Here is a 15,699-nt window from a genome sequence, read left to right on the forward strand (position 1 = left end):
GCCTTCTCCCCATATCCCTTGATCCCTTTAGCCTTAAGAAATATATCCAACTCTTTCTTGAATATATTTAATGAACTGGCCTCCACTGCCCTCTTGTGGCAGAGAATTCCACAGGTTCACCACTCTGGGTGAAGAAATTCCTCCTCATTTCAGTCCTAAATGGCTTACCCCTTATCCTTAGACTATGACCCCTGGTTCTGGATTCCCCAGCCATCAGGAACATCCTTCCTGCATCTAGTCTGTCCAGGCCTGACAGAATTTTATAGGTTTCGATGAGATCCCCCCTCAATCTTCTAAACTCCAGTGAGTATAATCCCAATCGACACAATCTCTCCTCATACGTCATTCCTACCATCCCAGGTATCAGCCTGGTGAATCTTCGCTGCACTCCTTCCATGGCAAGAACGCCCTTCCTCAGCTAAGGCGACTAAAACTGCACACAATACTCAGGGTGTGGTCTCACCAAGGCCCTGTACAACTGTAGCAAGACATACTTGTTCTTGTACTCGAACCCTCTTGCTACGAAGGCCAACATACCATTTGCCGCCTTAACCGCCTGCTGCACCTGCATGCTTACCTTCAGCGACTGGTGTGCAAGAACACCCAGGTCTCTTTGCACTTCCCCTTCTCCCAAACCATTACCATTCAAATAATCTGCCTTCCTGTTTTTGCCACCAAAGTGGATAACCTCACATTTATCCACATATTATTAGTGCAGTGCATTTGCCATGTTTCTGCCCATCACCCAACCTGTCCAAATTGTGCTGGAGTTTCATGACATCCTCCTCACAGCATACCCACCCTCCCTCCCTCCCTCCCTCCCTCCCCCCCCCCCCCCCCAAGCTTTGTGTCGTCTGCAAATTTGGAGATATTACATCCAATTCCCTCATCCAGATCATTAATATATATTGTGAACAGCTGGGGTCCTAGGACCGATCCTTGCGGTACCCCACTAGTCACTGCCTGCCACTCGGAAAATGACCCGTTTATTCCAACTCTTTGCTTTCTGTCCGCCAACCAGTTCTCTATCCAAGTCAATACCTTGCCCCCAATCCCATGTGCCTTAATTTTGCACGCTAATCTCTTATGCGGGACCTTATCGAAAGCCTTCTGAAAGTCCAAATACACCACATCCACTGGTTCTCCCTTATCTATTTTACCAGTTACATCCTCAAAAAATTCCAGTAGATTAGTCAAGCATGATTTACCTTTTGTAAATCCATGTTGACTTTGTCCGATCCAGTCACTGCTTTCCAAGTGCTCTGCTATTACATCTTTTATAATGGACTTTAGTATTTTCCCCACTACCGATGTCAAGCTTACCGGTCTGTAATTCCCCGCCTTTTCTCTACCACCTTTTTTGAATAGTGGGGTAACATTAGCTACCCGCCAATCCATGGGTACCGTTCCAGAGTCTATCGAGTTCTGGAAGATGACCAGCAATGCATCTACTATCTCTAGGGCCACTTCCTTAAGTACCCTGGGATGTAGATTATCAGGCCCTGGGGATTTAACGGCCTTCAGTCCCATCAATTTTCCTAACACCATTTCCCTACAAATACTGATTTCTTTCAGTTCCACCCTTTCATCAGACCCTATGTTCCCCGGCATCTCTGGGAGGTTATTTGTGTCCTCCTTTGTGAAGACAGAACCAAAATATGTATTTAGTTGGTCTGCCATTTCTTTGTTCCCCATTATAAATTCCCCTGATTCTGACTGCAAGGGACCTACGCTTGACTTCACCAATCTTTTTCTCTCCACATATCTATAAAAGTTTTTACAGTCAGTTTTTATGTTCTCTGCAAGCTTACACTCATTCTATTTTCCCTTTCTTAATTAATCCCTTTGTCCTCCTTTGTTTAATCCTAAACTGCTCCCAATCCTCAGGGTTATTGCTTTTTCTGGCCAGTTTATATGCCCTCTCCTTGGACCTTATGCTATCCCTAATTTCCCTTGTTAGCCACAGTTGGGTCACCTTTTTTATTTTTATGCCAAACTGGGATGAACAAATTCTGTAGTTCATCCATTCGGTCTTTGAATGTTTGCCATTGCCTATCCACCATCAACCCTTTGAGTGCCATTCCCCAATCAATCCTACCCAACTCGCTCCTCAGACCATCATGGTTTCCTTTATTTAAATTGAGGACCCTAGTCTCCGAGTCAACTACTTCATTCTCCATCTTAATGAAGAATTCGATCATATTATGATCGCTCCGACCCAAGGGGCCTCGCACAACAAGATTGCTAATTAATCCTTTCTCGTTACATAATACCCAGTCTAAGATGGCCTGATCTCTGGTTGGTTCCTCGACATATTGGTCCAGGAAACCATCCCGTAAACACTCCAGGAATTCCTCCTCCACAGTATTGTTACTCATTTGGTTGGCCCAATCTATATGTAGATTAAAGTCACCCATGATGACTGCTGTGCCCTTATTGCACGCTTCTTTAATTTCTCTTTGAATGCCATCCCCAACCTCCGCCTTACTGTTTGGAGGTCTATAAACCACTCCCACTAACGTTTTTTATTCCTCAATTCTACCCATACAGATTCCACATCATCAGAGCTAATATCCTTCATTACAATTGTGTTTAATCCCTTCTTTAACCAGTAATGCTACCCCACCTCCCTTTCCTTTTTGCCTATCTTTCCTGAATATCAAATACCCCTGGATGTTGAGTTCCCAGTCCTGGCCTTCCTTGAACCACGTTTCCGTAATCCCAACCAAATCGTATTTGTTTGGGATCAGCTGTGATGATTACGGTTTAATCCTTACCTTCTATAGGTACCTCTCCCATAGCTTCAGAAACCTTTCTTTCATTGTTTGGAGCCCACAGATGTCGTGCAGATAGGTTTTTAAAAGAAAGATTTGCACTTGTAAATTGCCTTTCACAACCTCAGGACATCAAATAGTGCTTTACAGCCAATGAAGTACTTTTGGAGTGTAGTCACTGTTGTAATGTAGGAAACATGGCAGTCAATTTGCACACAGCAAGCTCCCACAAACAGCAATGTGATGATGACCAGAAAATCTATTTTTAGGTGTTGGTTCAGGGACAATTTATTGGCCAGGACACTGGGCTGAACTCCCCTGCTTTTCTTCAGAATAGTGGCCATGGGATCTTTTTACATCCACCTGGGGGCAGACCGGGTCATGGTTTAACGTCTCATCCAAAAGACGGCACCTCCGACAGTGCAGCACTCCCTCAGTACTATACTGGCATGTCAGCTTGGAGTGGGACTTGAACCCCCAACCTTTTGACTCGGGCGAGAGTGCTACCCACTGAACCACAGCTGACACCCAGAGCAGATGAAGCATGGGTGGCGATGTTCAGCCCTTATTGCTTGGTTCTGGATTGTCTGTAGCCTCAATCTTTGGTTGATTGGCTGTACACCAAGCTGAGTGGCCATATTACAGGATTGGCCAGAGATGGGCTTTATATAATCTGAAAAGTTCTGGGGCTGACTGCTTCTTTCTATAGATCTGCACAATTGGACTAGCCTGGCTGATGACATGAGAACATAAGAAATAGGAGCAGGAGTAGGCCATTTGGCCCCTCAAGCCTGCTCCGCCATTTAATGCAATCATAGCTGATCTGATCTTGGGCACCGCTCCATTTCCCTGCCCGCTCCCCATAACCCTTCACTCCCTTATTCAAAAATCTGTCTATCTCCACCTTAAATATATTCAATGACCCAGCTTACTCAGCTCTCTGGGGCAGAGAATTCCACAGATTTACGACCCCCAGAGGAAAAAAATTCCTCCACATCTCAGTTTTAAATGGGCGACTCCTTATTCTGAAACTCTGCCCCCTAGTTCTAGATTCCCCCATGAGAGGAAACGTCTTCTCTGCATCTACCTTGTCGAGCCCCCTCAGTATCTTATGTTTCAATAAGATCATCTCTCATTCTTCTAAACTCCAATGAGTGTAGGCCCAACCTACTCAACCTTGCTTCATAAGTCAACCGCTTCATCTCTGGAATCAACCTCGTGAACCTTCTCTGAACTGCCTCCAATGCAAGTATATCCCTCCTTTTTAAATGAGACCAAAACTGTACGCACTACTCCAGGTGTGGTCTCACCAATATCCTGTACAGTTGTAGCAGGACTTCCCTGCTTTTATACTCCAACCCCCTTGCAATAAAGGCCAACATTCCATTTGCCTTCTTGATTACTTGCTGTACCTGCATGTTAACTGTGTTTCATGCACAAGGACCCTCGGGTCCCTCTGTACTGCAGCTTTTTGTAATCTCTCTCCATTTAAATAATTTTGCTTTTTTATTATTCTTACCAAAGTGGATAACCTCACTTTCCCACATTATACGCCATCTGCCAAATGTTTGCCCACTCACTTAGCCTATCTGTATCTGATTCTTTGTGTCCTCTTTGCTGTCCTAGCAGTGATGATGTTGATGTGTCCAAGCCATATTTCTCTGGAAAGTTATGTCCAGGAACTTCTGCTATCGACTGGTCTTGATTTGATTTTGACACTGCTCAATCTTCATGTTGCTGTTTCATGTACTTGTTTCTTTTAGGCGAAGAGCATAGATTGTGTGGGGTTCAGCAGAATTGACCTAAATGAGAAACCAGAGTATGCTGAGAACAGAGCCCTGGGGAATTCCTGCCACTGGAAAGAATCGGGTGGTGATTCTTGTGCCCACTCTGACACCGGTTGCACACTTGGCTGGGACATTAGATAGTAATTGCACCAGCTGACGAGCAGGTCTCATTCAGAGATGGCATTTTGTAGCCCACTGAGCTCAACATTGACACTGCAATGTGCACTCCTTTCTTGTTAAAGGCTCGGAGAATGTGCTCTGGCAGCCATTGCTGGTGCTTTTTCCTCTTCTGAACCCAGCTTGGCCTGAGTTAGAAAATGTCATTGTTGTCTTGAGATGATGTTGGAGATGGTAAGTGATTGCCTCCAGCAGCTTTCCCAGGCAGTTCAACAGACTGACTGACTGACTGACTGACTGACTGACTTGCCTGGTTTGTGGATCATTGTGATCATGGCTGACTTCCAGCATCTCGCGAAGTAGCCCAGCACTGATGACTTGAAGAGTTTGGGTGACTCCCAAGAACATTTGATGATTCCATCCTCTCCTGAGACTCTTGTGTGCTCCTTAGACACAACTGGAATTCTGTAGCAGTTATTGATTGGATTTCTCTTCAGTGCATTATCCTCTCCATTACTTGCTCAAAGATTGCAAGTTTGGGTTGAGAGTGGATGCAATCTTCCACTTCCTTTTCCACCTGCTGTCCAAATTCCTTGTGACTTGGTTTGGTATGGTCAGTGCAAAGGCAATCTTTGAAAAACTTTTCATTTTCTGAGCCTGTCTCTGCACTGTAGCCCAGAATGCAGTGCCAATATGTTTTTGAACTGTGCTGTGCCCTGTAACTATTTTTTGCCAGAGTAGTTTAGAACCTTGTCCTTATTCAACCTTGTAGGGAAAAAATCCCACTGCTTCTCAGCATTGATTTTGAGAAGTTGCCAAATTTTAATCTGCAGATGGTTAACTGATGTATTTGGCTCGTTGAGTGATGCTTTAATGTAGTTAGTTCCTCCCAGTTTAGTGATGTGTTCAGGCATCATAGCAGTCTTAGTGCCAGGATTCTGCACCAGTATTGCTGATTTTGCTGTTCTCTGCTGAAAGTGCCAGTCTTGGTTCACTGATGGCTTGAGTCAGAAGGTTTAAGCTCCACGCCAGAGATTTGAGCAGATAATCAAGACTGACACTTCAATGCAGTGCTGAGGGATTGTTGCATTGTTGGTTGTGTCGTTTTCAGGTGAGATGTTAAATCAAAATGGGAGTGCTCTCTTGGGTGACTGTAAAAGATCCCATGGCAATTTTCCAAGGTGAGCAGGGATGTGCTCCTGGTTTCCTGGTCAGCATTTATCCATCAACCAATGCCACCATGGTCATTTATTTCATTGCTGTTTGTGGACCTTGCTGTCACAAATTGGCTACTGTATTTCCCTACATTGCAATAGTGACTATTGGGTGTAAACACTTTGGCAGCCCAGAGTGCTTTTTTTGTAGTCCTAGCCAAGTGTTCTGGGCAGTCAGATTTAGCAGAAAAGTTCAGTGTAAACAGAACTGGCAGATGATCACTGTCCACGTCTTCCCTGACCCTTGAACCTCTGCACATGCTAGCCATTACTGGTGCTACAGTGGAGTCATGGAGTTGAAGTTGCTGCGGTGGACTTTGGGGTGGGGGGTCGGTTTAAGATGCTGTAGCCCAGGTCCTTGGTTATGTCCCACAGCTGTTCGCCTGCAGCACTGATGGTCTGCTGCCCCACATGAACTGTTTTACACTGAAGTCCCCCAGGATCTGCAGGTTGTTCCCAAATCGGTCATCCTGAATACTTGAAGTCCCTGGTGGGGAAAAACAGACTAGACCTAGCGCTTGGAGGCACTCCTTGTAAACTTTGGCTGTTACACACTCCAGTTTACAAACTGCACCAGAGCTGCAGATCGCAGTGTTTCAGGAGAACAGCTGCTGCTCCTTTACTGTCTGATCGAACCGCACTGTCGTTTAGTCGGCTGAATTTGTCTTTGCTGGAGAGATGGATCTCATTTACTGAGACTGTGTGAACATTGTTTTTCTGTAGAGTCCTCAAGGGATACTTCATTCATCGTACCTATTAATATCAAGCACTCCCATTTTGGGTGTGGTATGGATTGGAAGTCAAGTGTAGCTCCCAGCAATTATCCTTCACTCCAACATAATAACAGCAACTCTCAAATGAAAGAATAGACCAATTAATTAGAGAAAAAAAATAAAGCACAAGGGGGTGAAAGATGAGAACTTGTTTGATTGCTTTTGAAAACCAGAGAGGGAGAGCCGTTTTTTTTTTCTGAATTGGCCTACGGTTTTTTTCTCTCTTGCCTCTCCCAGGAGATTGTGTGACTGACGGAGATTGATGGTGTGTGTAGGTTGCACCATGTCTGATGGGTTTGATGGACCAGCTAGTCTTTTCCTGTCCTTTTTTGTATGTTTATGAACTCTGGGAGGAGTGTAGGATCATGCTAAAAGCAAGGTAAAATGAAATTAGAAATGCAAACGAGACAATTGAAGATGCTTGGCATAATACTGAAAATGTCTACCAATATCAAGACATTAAGGAGGAAGTTAAACCCGAAAATGGCAGTGAAGTTAGTCGTTGAAATATTAAATTACTATTTTCTAGAAATATAGTTATAGACTTGAATTACACTAAGAATGCTTTCTTACACACAACATAAATAGGAGCAGGCCATTCGGCCCTTTGAGCCTGCTCTGCCATTCAATGAGATCATGGCTGATCTTCTGCCTCAACTCCATTCACCGGCCCTATTGCCATATCCCTTGATGCCCTTACTAGTCAGAAATCTATCGACTTCTGTTTTGAATATACCCAATGACTGAGCCTCCACAGCCCTCTGGGGTAGAGAATTCCAAAGATTCACCACCCTCTGAAGAAATTTCTTCTCATCTCAGTCCTGAATGGCCTACCCTTTTATCCTGAGGCTGTGGCCCCTGGTTCTAGACTCCCCAGCCAAAGGAAACATTCTCCCAGCATCCATCCCATCAAGCCCTGTAATAATTTTGTATGCTTCAATGAGATCCCCTCTCATTCATTCTTCTGAATTCAAGAGAATACAGGCCTAGTTTACTCAATCTCTTCTCATACGACAGTCCCGCCATCCCAGGAATCAATCTCGTGAACCTTCGTTGCACTCTATGGCAAGTATATCCTTCCTTAGGTAAGGAGACCAAAATTGTACACAGTACTCCAGGTGTGGTCTCGCCAAGGCCCTATATAATTGGAGTAAGACTTCTTTACTCCTGTACTCAAATCCTCTTGTAATGAAGGCCAGCATACCATTTTGCCTTCCTAATGGCTTGCTGCACCTGCACATTCACTTTCAGTGACTCATGTACAAGGGCACCCAGGTCCCTTTTTGAGCACCTGCGTTCCCCAATCTTTCACCATTTAGGAAATACTCTGCCTTTCTGTTTTTTCTACCGAAGTAGATAACTTCACATTTATCCACATAATCCACCTGCCATGTTCTCGCCCACTCACCTGAGCCTGTCGAGATCCCTTGAAGCCTCTTCACATCCTCGTCACAACTAACACTGCCACCTAGCTTTGTATCATCAGCAAATTTGAAATGTTACATTTAGTCCCCTCATCCAAATCATTGATATAGATTGTGAATAGCTGGGGCCCAAGCGCCGATCCTTGCGGTACCCCACTGAAAAAGACCCGTTTATCCCTACTCTGTCTTCTGTCCGTTAACCAATTCTCAATCTATGCTAGTATATTACCCCTAATTCCATGTGCCCTAACTTTGTTCACCAACCTCTTATGTGGGATCTTATCGAAGGCCTTCTGAAAATCCAAATACACCACATCTCGACTAGTTCCCCTTCATCTACTCTACTAGTTACATCCTCAAAGAACTCCAATGGGTTTGTTAAACAGGATTTCCCTTTCATAAATCCATGTTGACTCTGCCCAATCTTACTATTCGTTTCTAAGTGCCCAGTTATTGCATTCTTTATAATAGATTCCAGCATTTTCCCAACTGCTGATGTGAGGCTAACAGGTCTGTAGTTCCCCGTTTTTCTCTCTCCCTCCTTTCTTAAATAGCGGGGTTACATTTGCTATCCTCCAATCTGCAGGAACCGTTCCAGAATCTATAGAATTTTGGAAGATAACCAATGCGTCCACTATCCCAGTGGCCACCTTTCAAAACCCTAGGATGTAGGTCATCCGGTCCTTGGGATTTATCGACTTTTAGTCCCATTAATTTTGCTAGTACTGTTTTTTTAACTAATTTCTTTAAGTTCCTCATTCTCGCCACACCCTTGGTTTTCTCGTATTTCTGGGAGGTTTTTTGTCTTCCTCCGTGAAGACAGAAACAAAGTATTTATTTAATTTCTCTGCCATTTCCTCATTCCCCATTATAAATTCTCCCGTCTGACTGTAAAGGACCTACATTTACCTTCACCAGTCTTTTCCTTTTCACATAGAAGCTTTTACAATTCGTTTTTATAATTTTCGCTAGTTTGTGCTCATATTCCATTTTCCCTTTCTTTATCAATTTCTTGGTCCCCCTTTGCTGATTTCTAAACAGATCCCAATCCGCAGGCTGACCGCTTTTTCTGGAAACTTTATAAGCTTCCTCCTTTGACTTAATACTACAGTAAACTCTTTCGTATCCGGCACCGATGGGCCCGGGATGGTGTCGGTTGATTAAAAATTCCGTATAACGGAGAGGTAGGCAATTTTTAACACAAATAGAAACCAGCGACTAACTCGGCCACCGCGGGAAACTCGAACTCGGATAAACAAAAAATGGATGGATTCGGCAAGATTACCAGTTATCTATTTTGGCGGTTATTAAAGAATTCTGGTTGATTAGGTGCTGTTTAAACAAGAGTTTACTGTAGCTTTAATTTCTTTTGTTAGCCATGGTTGGATCACTTCCTTTTGGGTTTTTATGCCCTAGAGGAATATGTTTGTTGCAAATTATGCATTATTTCCTCGAATATTAGCCGTTGTATGTCCATCTTCATACCTTTTTTAGTGTAGTCTCCCAATCTACCATGGCCAACTTGTCCCTCATACCCTTGTAGTTTCCTCTGTTTAGATTGAAGACCTTAGTTTCAGATTTGACTACATCACTCAAACTTAATGTAAAATTCAATCATATTATGGTCACTTGTCCCTAAAGGCCCCTTTACCACAAGATTATTGATTAGCCCTTTCTCATTACACAGTACCAGATCCAGAATAGCCTGTTCCCTGGTTGAAAGACTTCTAATAAAGCTAAACTATAAGTCACAGGTCTCTAAAGTAGAACATGGCTTTGAATAAGTTGCTGGGTTTTTTAAAAATGGGAAAACCACAAAGGGTAATGCCAACCTGAAGTCTTGAGAGGAGCCTCAGTGGTCAATGCCTGGACCCTTTTTCTTGAATCTACGTAAATAACGTGCATGCACGATTAACTCTAATTGGTCAAATTTGCTGAACACAAAAGTAGGGTGTGGATACAGCAAAAGATTTGCAAAAGGATTCAGATTGGTTATGAAATTGAGCAGATGCATGGCAAATTAAATTCAATATTGACAAATGTTAAATTTTTTTAAATTGAGGCATAGTTGTACAATGGCACTGAATTCGCACAGAAACTTAGAAATAGACTGGAATTAATGGTAGACATATCCCTTTCAATGTGGTGAAGCAAAAGTTAATAGAATGCTAGGATATATGGCCAGAGCAGTAAAGTGTACATTTACAATGCGCTAATCAGTGCACACTTTAGGATGTATTTACTCTACAAGTTTAGCTTTGTGGTGCACCCCTACTACACTTGTACAGTTAATACTTGAGCTGACTCCAGAATAAAGTAGAGCAATGCACTCTTCATTCCACTGTACACCATTGTTAGGAGGTCAAGTTCCGATTCCAGATTCAGGCTGCATTTTAACTGTAGTGTTGGTTATGAAGCTAAGGCTGTATGTGTGAATGCACCCGTGGAATAATCTGCTCCGTTTTTATTACTGCGCTACAAAATAACATACTTGCATCACAAAAGGGTATAGAACAAGCTGATCCCAACTGTCTGCATGAGCTACGAGGATAGATTAGACCAGTCGACAAAGGGATTAATTAAGAAAGGGAAAATAGAATGAGTAAGCTAGCACGGAACATAAAAACTGACTGAAAAAGCTTTTATAGATATGTGAAGAGAAAAAGATTGGTGAAGTCAAGCGTAGGTCCCTTACAGTCAGAATCAGGGGAATTTATAATGGGAAACAAGGAAATGGCAGACCAACTAAATACACACTTTGGTTCTGTCTTCACAAAGGAGGACACAAATAACCTCCCAGAGATGCCAGGGAACATAGGGTCTGATGAAAGGGAGGTACTGAAAGAAATCAGTATTTGTAGGGAAATGGTGTTAGGAAAATTGATGGGACTGAAGGCTGATAAATCCCCAGGGCCTGATGGTCTACATCCCAGGGTACTTAAGGAAGTGGCCCTAGAGATAGTAGATGCATTGCTGGTCATCTTCCAGAACTCGATAGACTCTGGAACGGTACCCATGGATTGGAGGGTAGCTAATGTTACCCCACTATTCAAAAAAGGTGGTAGAGAAAAAGCGGAGAATTACAGACCGATAAGCCTGACGTCGGTAGTGGGGAAAATGCTAGAGTCTATTATAAAAGATGTAATAGCAGAGCACTTGGAAAGCAGTGACAGGATCGGACAAAGTCAATATGGATTTACAAAAGGTAAATCATGCTTGACTAATCTACTGGAATTTTTTGAGGATGTAACTGGTAAAATAGATAAGGGAGAACCAGTGGATGTGGTGTATTTGGACTGTCAGAAGGCTTTCGATAAGGTCCCGCATAAGAGATTAGCGTGCAAAATTAAGGCACATGGGATTGGGGGCAAGGTATTGACTTGGATAGAGAACTGGTTGGCGGACAGAAAGCAAAGAGTTGGAATAAACGGGTCGTTTTCCGAGTGGCAGGCAGTGACTAGTATAGTAATGATCTGGATGAGGGAATTGGATGTAATATCTCCAAATTTGCAGACGACACAAAGCTGGGTGGGAGGGTAAGCTGTGAGGAGGATGTCGTGAAACTCCAGTATGATTTGGACAGGTTGGGTGATTGGGCAGAAACATGGCAAATGCACTATAATGTGGATAAATGTGAGGTTATCCACTTTGGTGGCAAAAACAGGAAGGCAGATTATTATTTAAATCGCAATAGACTGAGAGAAGGGGAAGTGCAACGAGACCTGGGTGTCCTTGTGCACCAGTCGCTGAAGGTAAGCATGCAGGTGCAGCAGGCGGTTAAGAAGGCAAATGGTAGGTTGGCCTTCGTAGCGAGAGGGTTCGAGTACAGGAACAAGGATGTCTTGCTACAGTTGTACAGGGCCTTGGTGAGACTGCACCTTGAGTACTGTACGGGCGGCACGGTGGCATAGTGGTTAGCACTGTTGCCTCACAGCGCCAGGGACCCGGGTTCGAATCCGGCCTCGGGTGACTGTCTGTGGAGTTTGCACATTCTCCCCGTGTTTGCGTGGGTTTTCTCCGGGTGCTCCGGTTTCCTCCCACAGTCCAAAGATGTGCAGGTTAGGTTGATTGGCTATGATAAATTGACCCTTAGTGTTAGGGGGATTAAATACAGGGGGTTACAGGGATCGGGTGGGATATGTGTCGGTGCAGGCTCGATGGGCCGAAATGGCCTCTATCTGCACTGTGGGGTTTCTGTGATTCTGTGATTGTGTGCAGTTTTGGTCACCTTACCTGAGGAAGGACGTTCTTGCCATGGAGGGAGTGCAGCGAAGATTCACCAGGCTGATACCTGGGATGGCAGGAATGACGTATGAGGAGAGATTGTGTCGATTGGGCTTATACTCACTGGAGTTTAGAAGATTGAGAGGGGATCTCATCGAAACCTATAAAATTCTGTCCGGTCTGGACAGACTAGATGCAGGAAGGATGTTTCTGATGGCCGGGGAGTCCAGAACCAGGGGTAAGCCATTTAGGACAGAAATGAGGAGGAATTTCTTCACCCAGAGAGTGGTGAACCTGTGGAATTCTCTGGCACAGAGGGCGGTGGAGGATTCAAGAAAGAGTTGGATATATTTCTTAAGGCTAAAGGGATATGGGGAGAAGGCAGGGACAGGGTACTGAATTTGGATGATCAGCCATGATCTCATTGAATGGCGGAGCAGGGCCGAATGGCCTACTCCTGCTCCTATCTGCTATGAATTTATGAATTAAATTTAATGGAATGAAAGGTGTTGATGTAGCATTTAATTGAAATACTGTATAGAAAATAGTAAACCCGGATTATTACTTCAAAGTCGACCAAGACAGCAGAAAATGAGTTTAAGTAGTAGATTTCAAACAGCTAACAGGAAAAAACTTCCACTCCTTTTCTTCCCCCCCCCCCCCCCCCCCCCCTTTTTTTGTTTCTCTCTACACCTGGTAGCTATCTCTTGCCCTGCCAGTACACTTTACACCTAATCTCAGCCTATTACCATCTTGTCTAGCTTCTAATACCTTTTATTGTCTTTTTTATTTCTTTTATTCTTTTGTCCGATCGCAGCCCTGCCTCCGATCTATCTTTTATTTCCAGTTTTGAAGAAGGGTTCGACCCGAAACATCAACTCAAATTTCTCTCCGCGGGTGTTGTCTGACCTGCTGAGTTTTTCCAGCATTTTCTGTTATTTCTTTACTCATTGATCTGTTTAGCACGGTAATTGGAGGAGGGGGAAACATTGTGGTGTTCAAAATACAGTTGGATGTTATGATGGAAGATTTAAGGAGTGTCAATGGGCCAAATAGATTTTTATTTATTTATTTATTTTTAATATTTTTTTTAATGTTTTTATATTTTCTATATTTGTCAGCAACACATTTCTAATTCCTACATACCTGTTGTCTGTCTGAGGAAGGAAGTAGTCTGACATTTTATTACCTTTTTAATTTCTTGCTATTTTGTCATTCTTCCCAAACTTGCAATGTACTGACTCACATCTGTATTTTTTTAGAATTCAGAAACTGGAAGAAACAATCCTATGTACAACGTAACAAAGTGCCTGGTGTTGATCGGGACTTGGAATACTATAACCAAAGAAAGGAGGAGGCAGCGAATGAGGTAAGCCTGTGGTAATTAATGCTGTATTTTCATTAGACTATTTCATGGTTTCCATTTTTTTTTTTACGACTACTATACTTTCCCCAGTTATTAGCTGGAGAAGTTGCACAAACATTAGTGAGGGAAAACCATTCAGCTGCTTATAGCCAGAAAAGAGGGTGCCTCCAAGATGCTTGCATTACCACTGCAGGGTGCTGCTGCCTCTGACGGTGATGGTGAAAATCATCTCATTAGGGGTGATTCTTGTAATCTCTGGAGGGAGCAGCATCACCTTATTTATCTTGCAGCGAAAAGCAGCGTGTGAAACATGTGTCTGAGTTTTTTTCCTGGTCAGGAAGTTAGTGATCAATATTAAAAAGTCTTGTTGCTCTTGTGGAATTGTGTATTTTTATGGGTTTTAAGTTAATTCTGTGGGTTACAATTTATTAACTGAGTGTTTAGCTATTTTGTGGCCTTCTGTTTTTAGTTATTGGCAGGTGGTAGAGTTGCCAGCAGCCCTCTATCACGTCCAAGTGGCCAGCTTTCATTGTATTATTTTAGACAATGAATGGACCTCTCTGCCTAACCTGACCCTGTCCTCACCATTGTCTACACACATTCCATCAGGAGTCACTGGTTAGCAACCAGCAGGAGTAACCTTTGGCTGTTTTTCTTAGTTTAATTTCCCTACCCTTCCCTTATCTTGCAAACTTGTAACCTCTCCTTGCCAGTGCAACTCAGGTGATGTAACTCCACACAGAACAAGAACTGAACCCCATACCACACATGCTGTTCAACAAAATAAAGCAGAATTTTGATGGCGTCTGTCGCCACACCACTAGGGAGCTCTATCTTAATTCTTCAGTTTAGACTTTGTCATAATTTCCCTCTTTTAGATCAGTAACCGCAACTTCAAGCAACCGCTAAAGGAGTGGAAATATTGCTCACTAACTTTATGCTGGGGATCAGAGTCTGAAATAAGTTCTTGTTCGGCTAGCATGCTGAGCCACAGAGTGATGGGACACAGGCTCCCATTCTTCAGCTCCTTACACGGTGAGCTCCTAATCTCAATCATGCTGCTATGGGAAATTGCCACGTGGAAGCCAGATATTTCCCCATAGAAAGAGAAAATAAAATTACCTCTTTCATTTGCTGTATGGAAGTTAGCATTCTCTTCTCACGGAGTTCTTCAGTAGGGTACAGCTGCACATGTAGTCACCTTTTTAGTATGTCAGGGTTTGTTACCCTGGTCATTATTCATGTGCGAATGTTTAGTGCTGGCAGACTGACGTCACCAGAGCCCAGTTCTATCCTCCCCTCCATGTGTCCATGTAATCACTCTTGGGTCTTAGTTATGTGTACTATTGCTGCTTTAGAGTGGCATTACCAAAGGGAATCTTTCAGTGGTCTCGTGGAAACTGATTACGCTCGAGTTTTCCCTTCCCTCCCTATACTGGTACCAGCTGATACTACTTCACTGCTAGTTAATTAATACTCTGCAGAGACAAAACAGGAAAACACATTCCTGATCAGTTTCCAAGATTAGCTGAGGGAGATCATGGCTCTGTGGAGCTGAGGTACTTGTTACAATTCAGGTTTTTGCCCAAACATTTTTTCTTCATTTTCACAATGAATTAAACTTGCTTCCTCTTTGATCCAAAACTTGCAAACTTTTGCATGTCCTGAATGGGAGTGGCATGCTACAGGGTAACAATTGCGCTTTTTTTACTGAGAATTTACACCATGCACTCCTGTTATAAAAACATAAGAAATAGGAGCAGGAGTAGGCCATTTGGCCCTTCGAACCTGCTCCACCATTCAATAAGATCATGGCTGATCATCTATCGCCATTCCCTTCCTGTACTATCTCCATATCCCTTGGTTCCCTTAGTATCCAAAAAGCTATCGAACTCTGTCTTGAATGTACTCAATGAGCATCCACCGCCCTCTGGGGTAGAGAATTCCAAAGATTCACAACCCTTTTTTGAGTGAAGAAATTTCTCCTCATCTCAGTCCTAAATGGCCGATCCCTTATTCT

General features: G+C 43.3%; 1 protein-coding gene across 2 annotated transcripts in view; it reads left to right on the top strand.

Moving 5' to 3' along the window:
- b4galnt3b (beta-1,4-N-acetyl-galactosaminyl transferase 3b) overlaps positions 1-15,699 on the top strand; it is a 192,976-nt gene that overhangs the window by 55,926 nt on the left and 121,351 nt on the right. For both annotated transcript variants that reach the window (XM_086009008.1, XM_086009009.1), the window contains exon 2: positions 13,576-13,682. In XM_086009008.1, the coding sequence (XP_085865134.1) occupies positions 13,576-13,682 (107 nt within the window). The remainder of the gene's footprint in view (positions 1-13,575; positions 13,683-15,699) is intronic.

Source organism: Somniosus microcephalus, chromosome 16 (assembly GCF_052327205.1).
Source record: "Somniosus microcephalus isolate GS21.2 chromosome 16, FLI_Smic_1.0, whole genome shotgun sequence".
Taxonomy (NCBI): domain Eukaryota; kingdom Metazoa; phylum Chordata; class Chondrichthyes; order Squaliformes; family Somniosidae; genus Somniosus; species Somniosus microcephalus.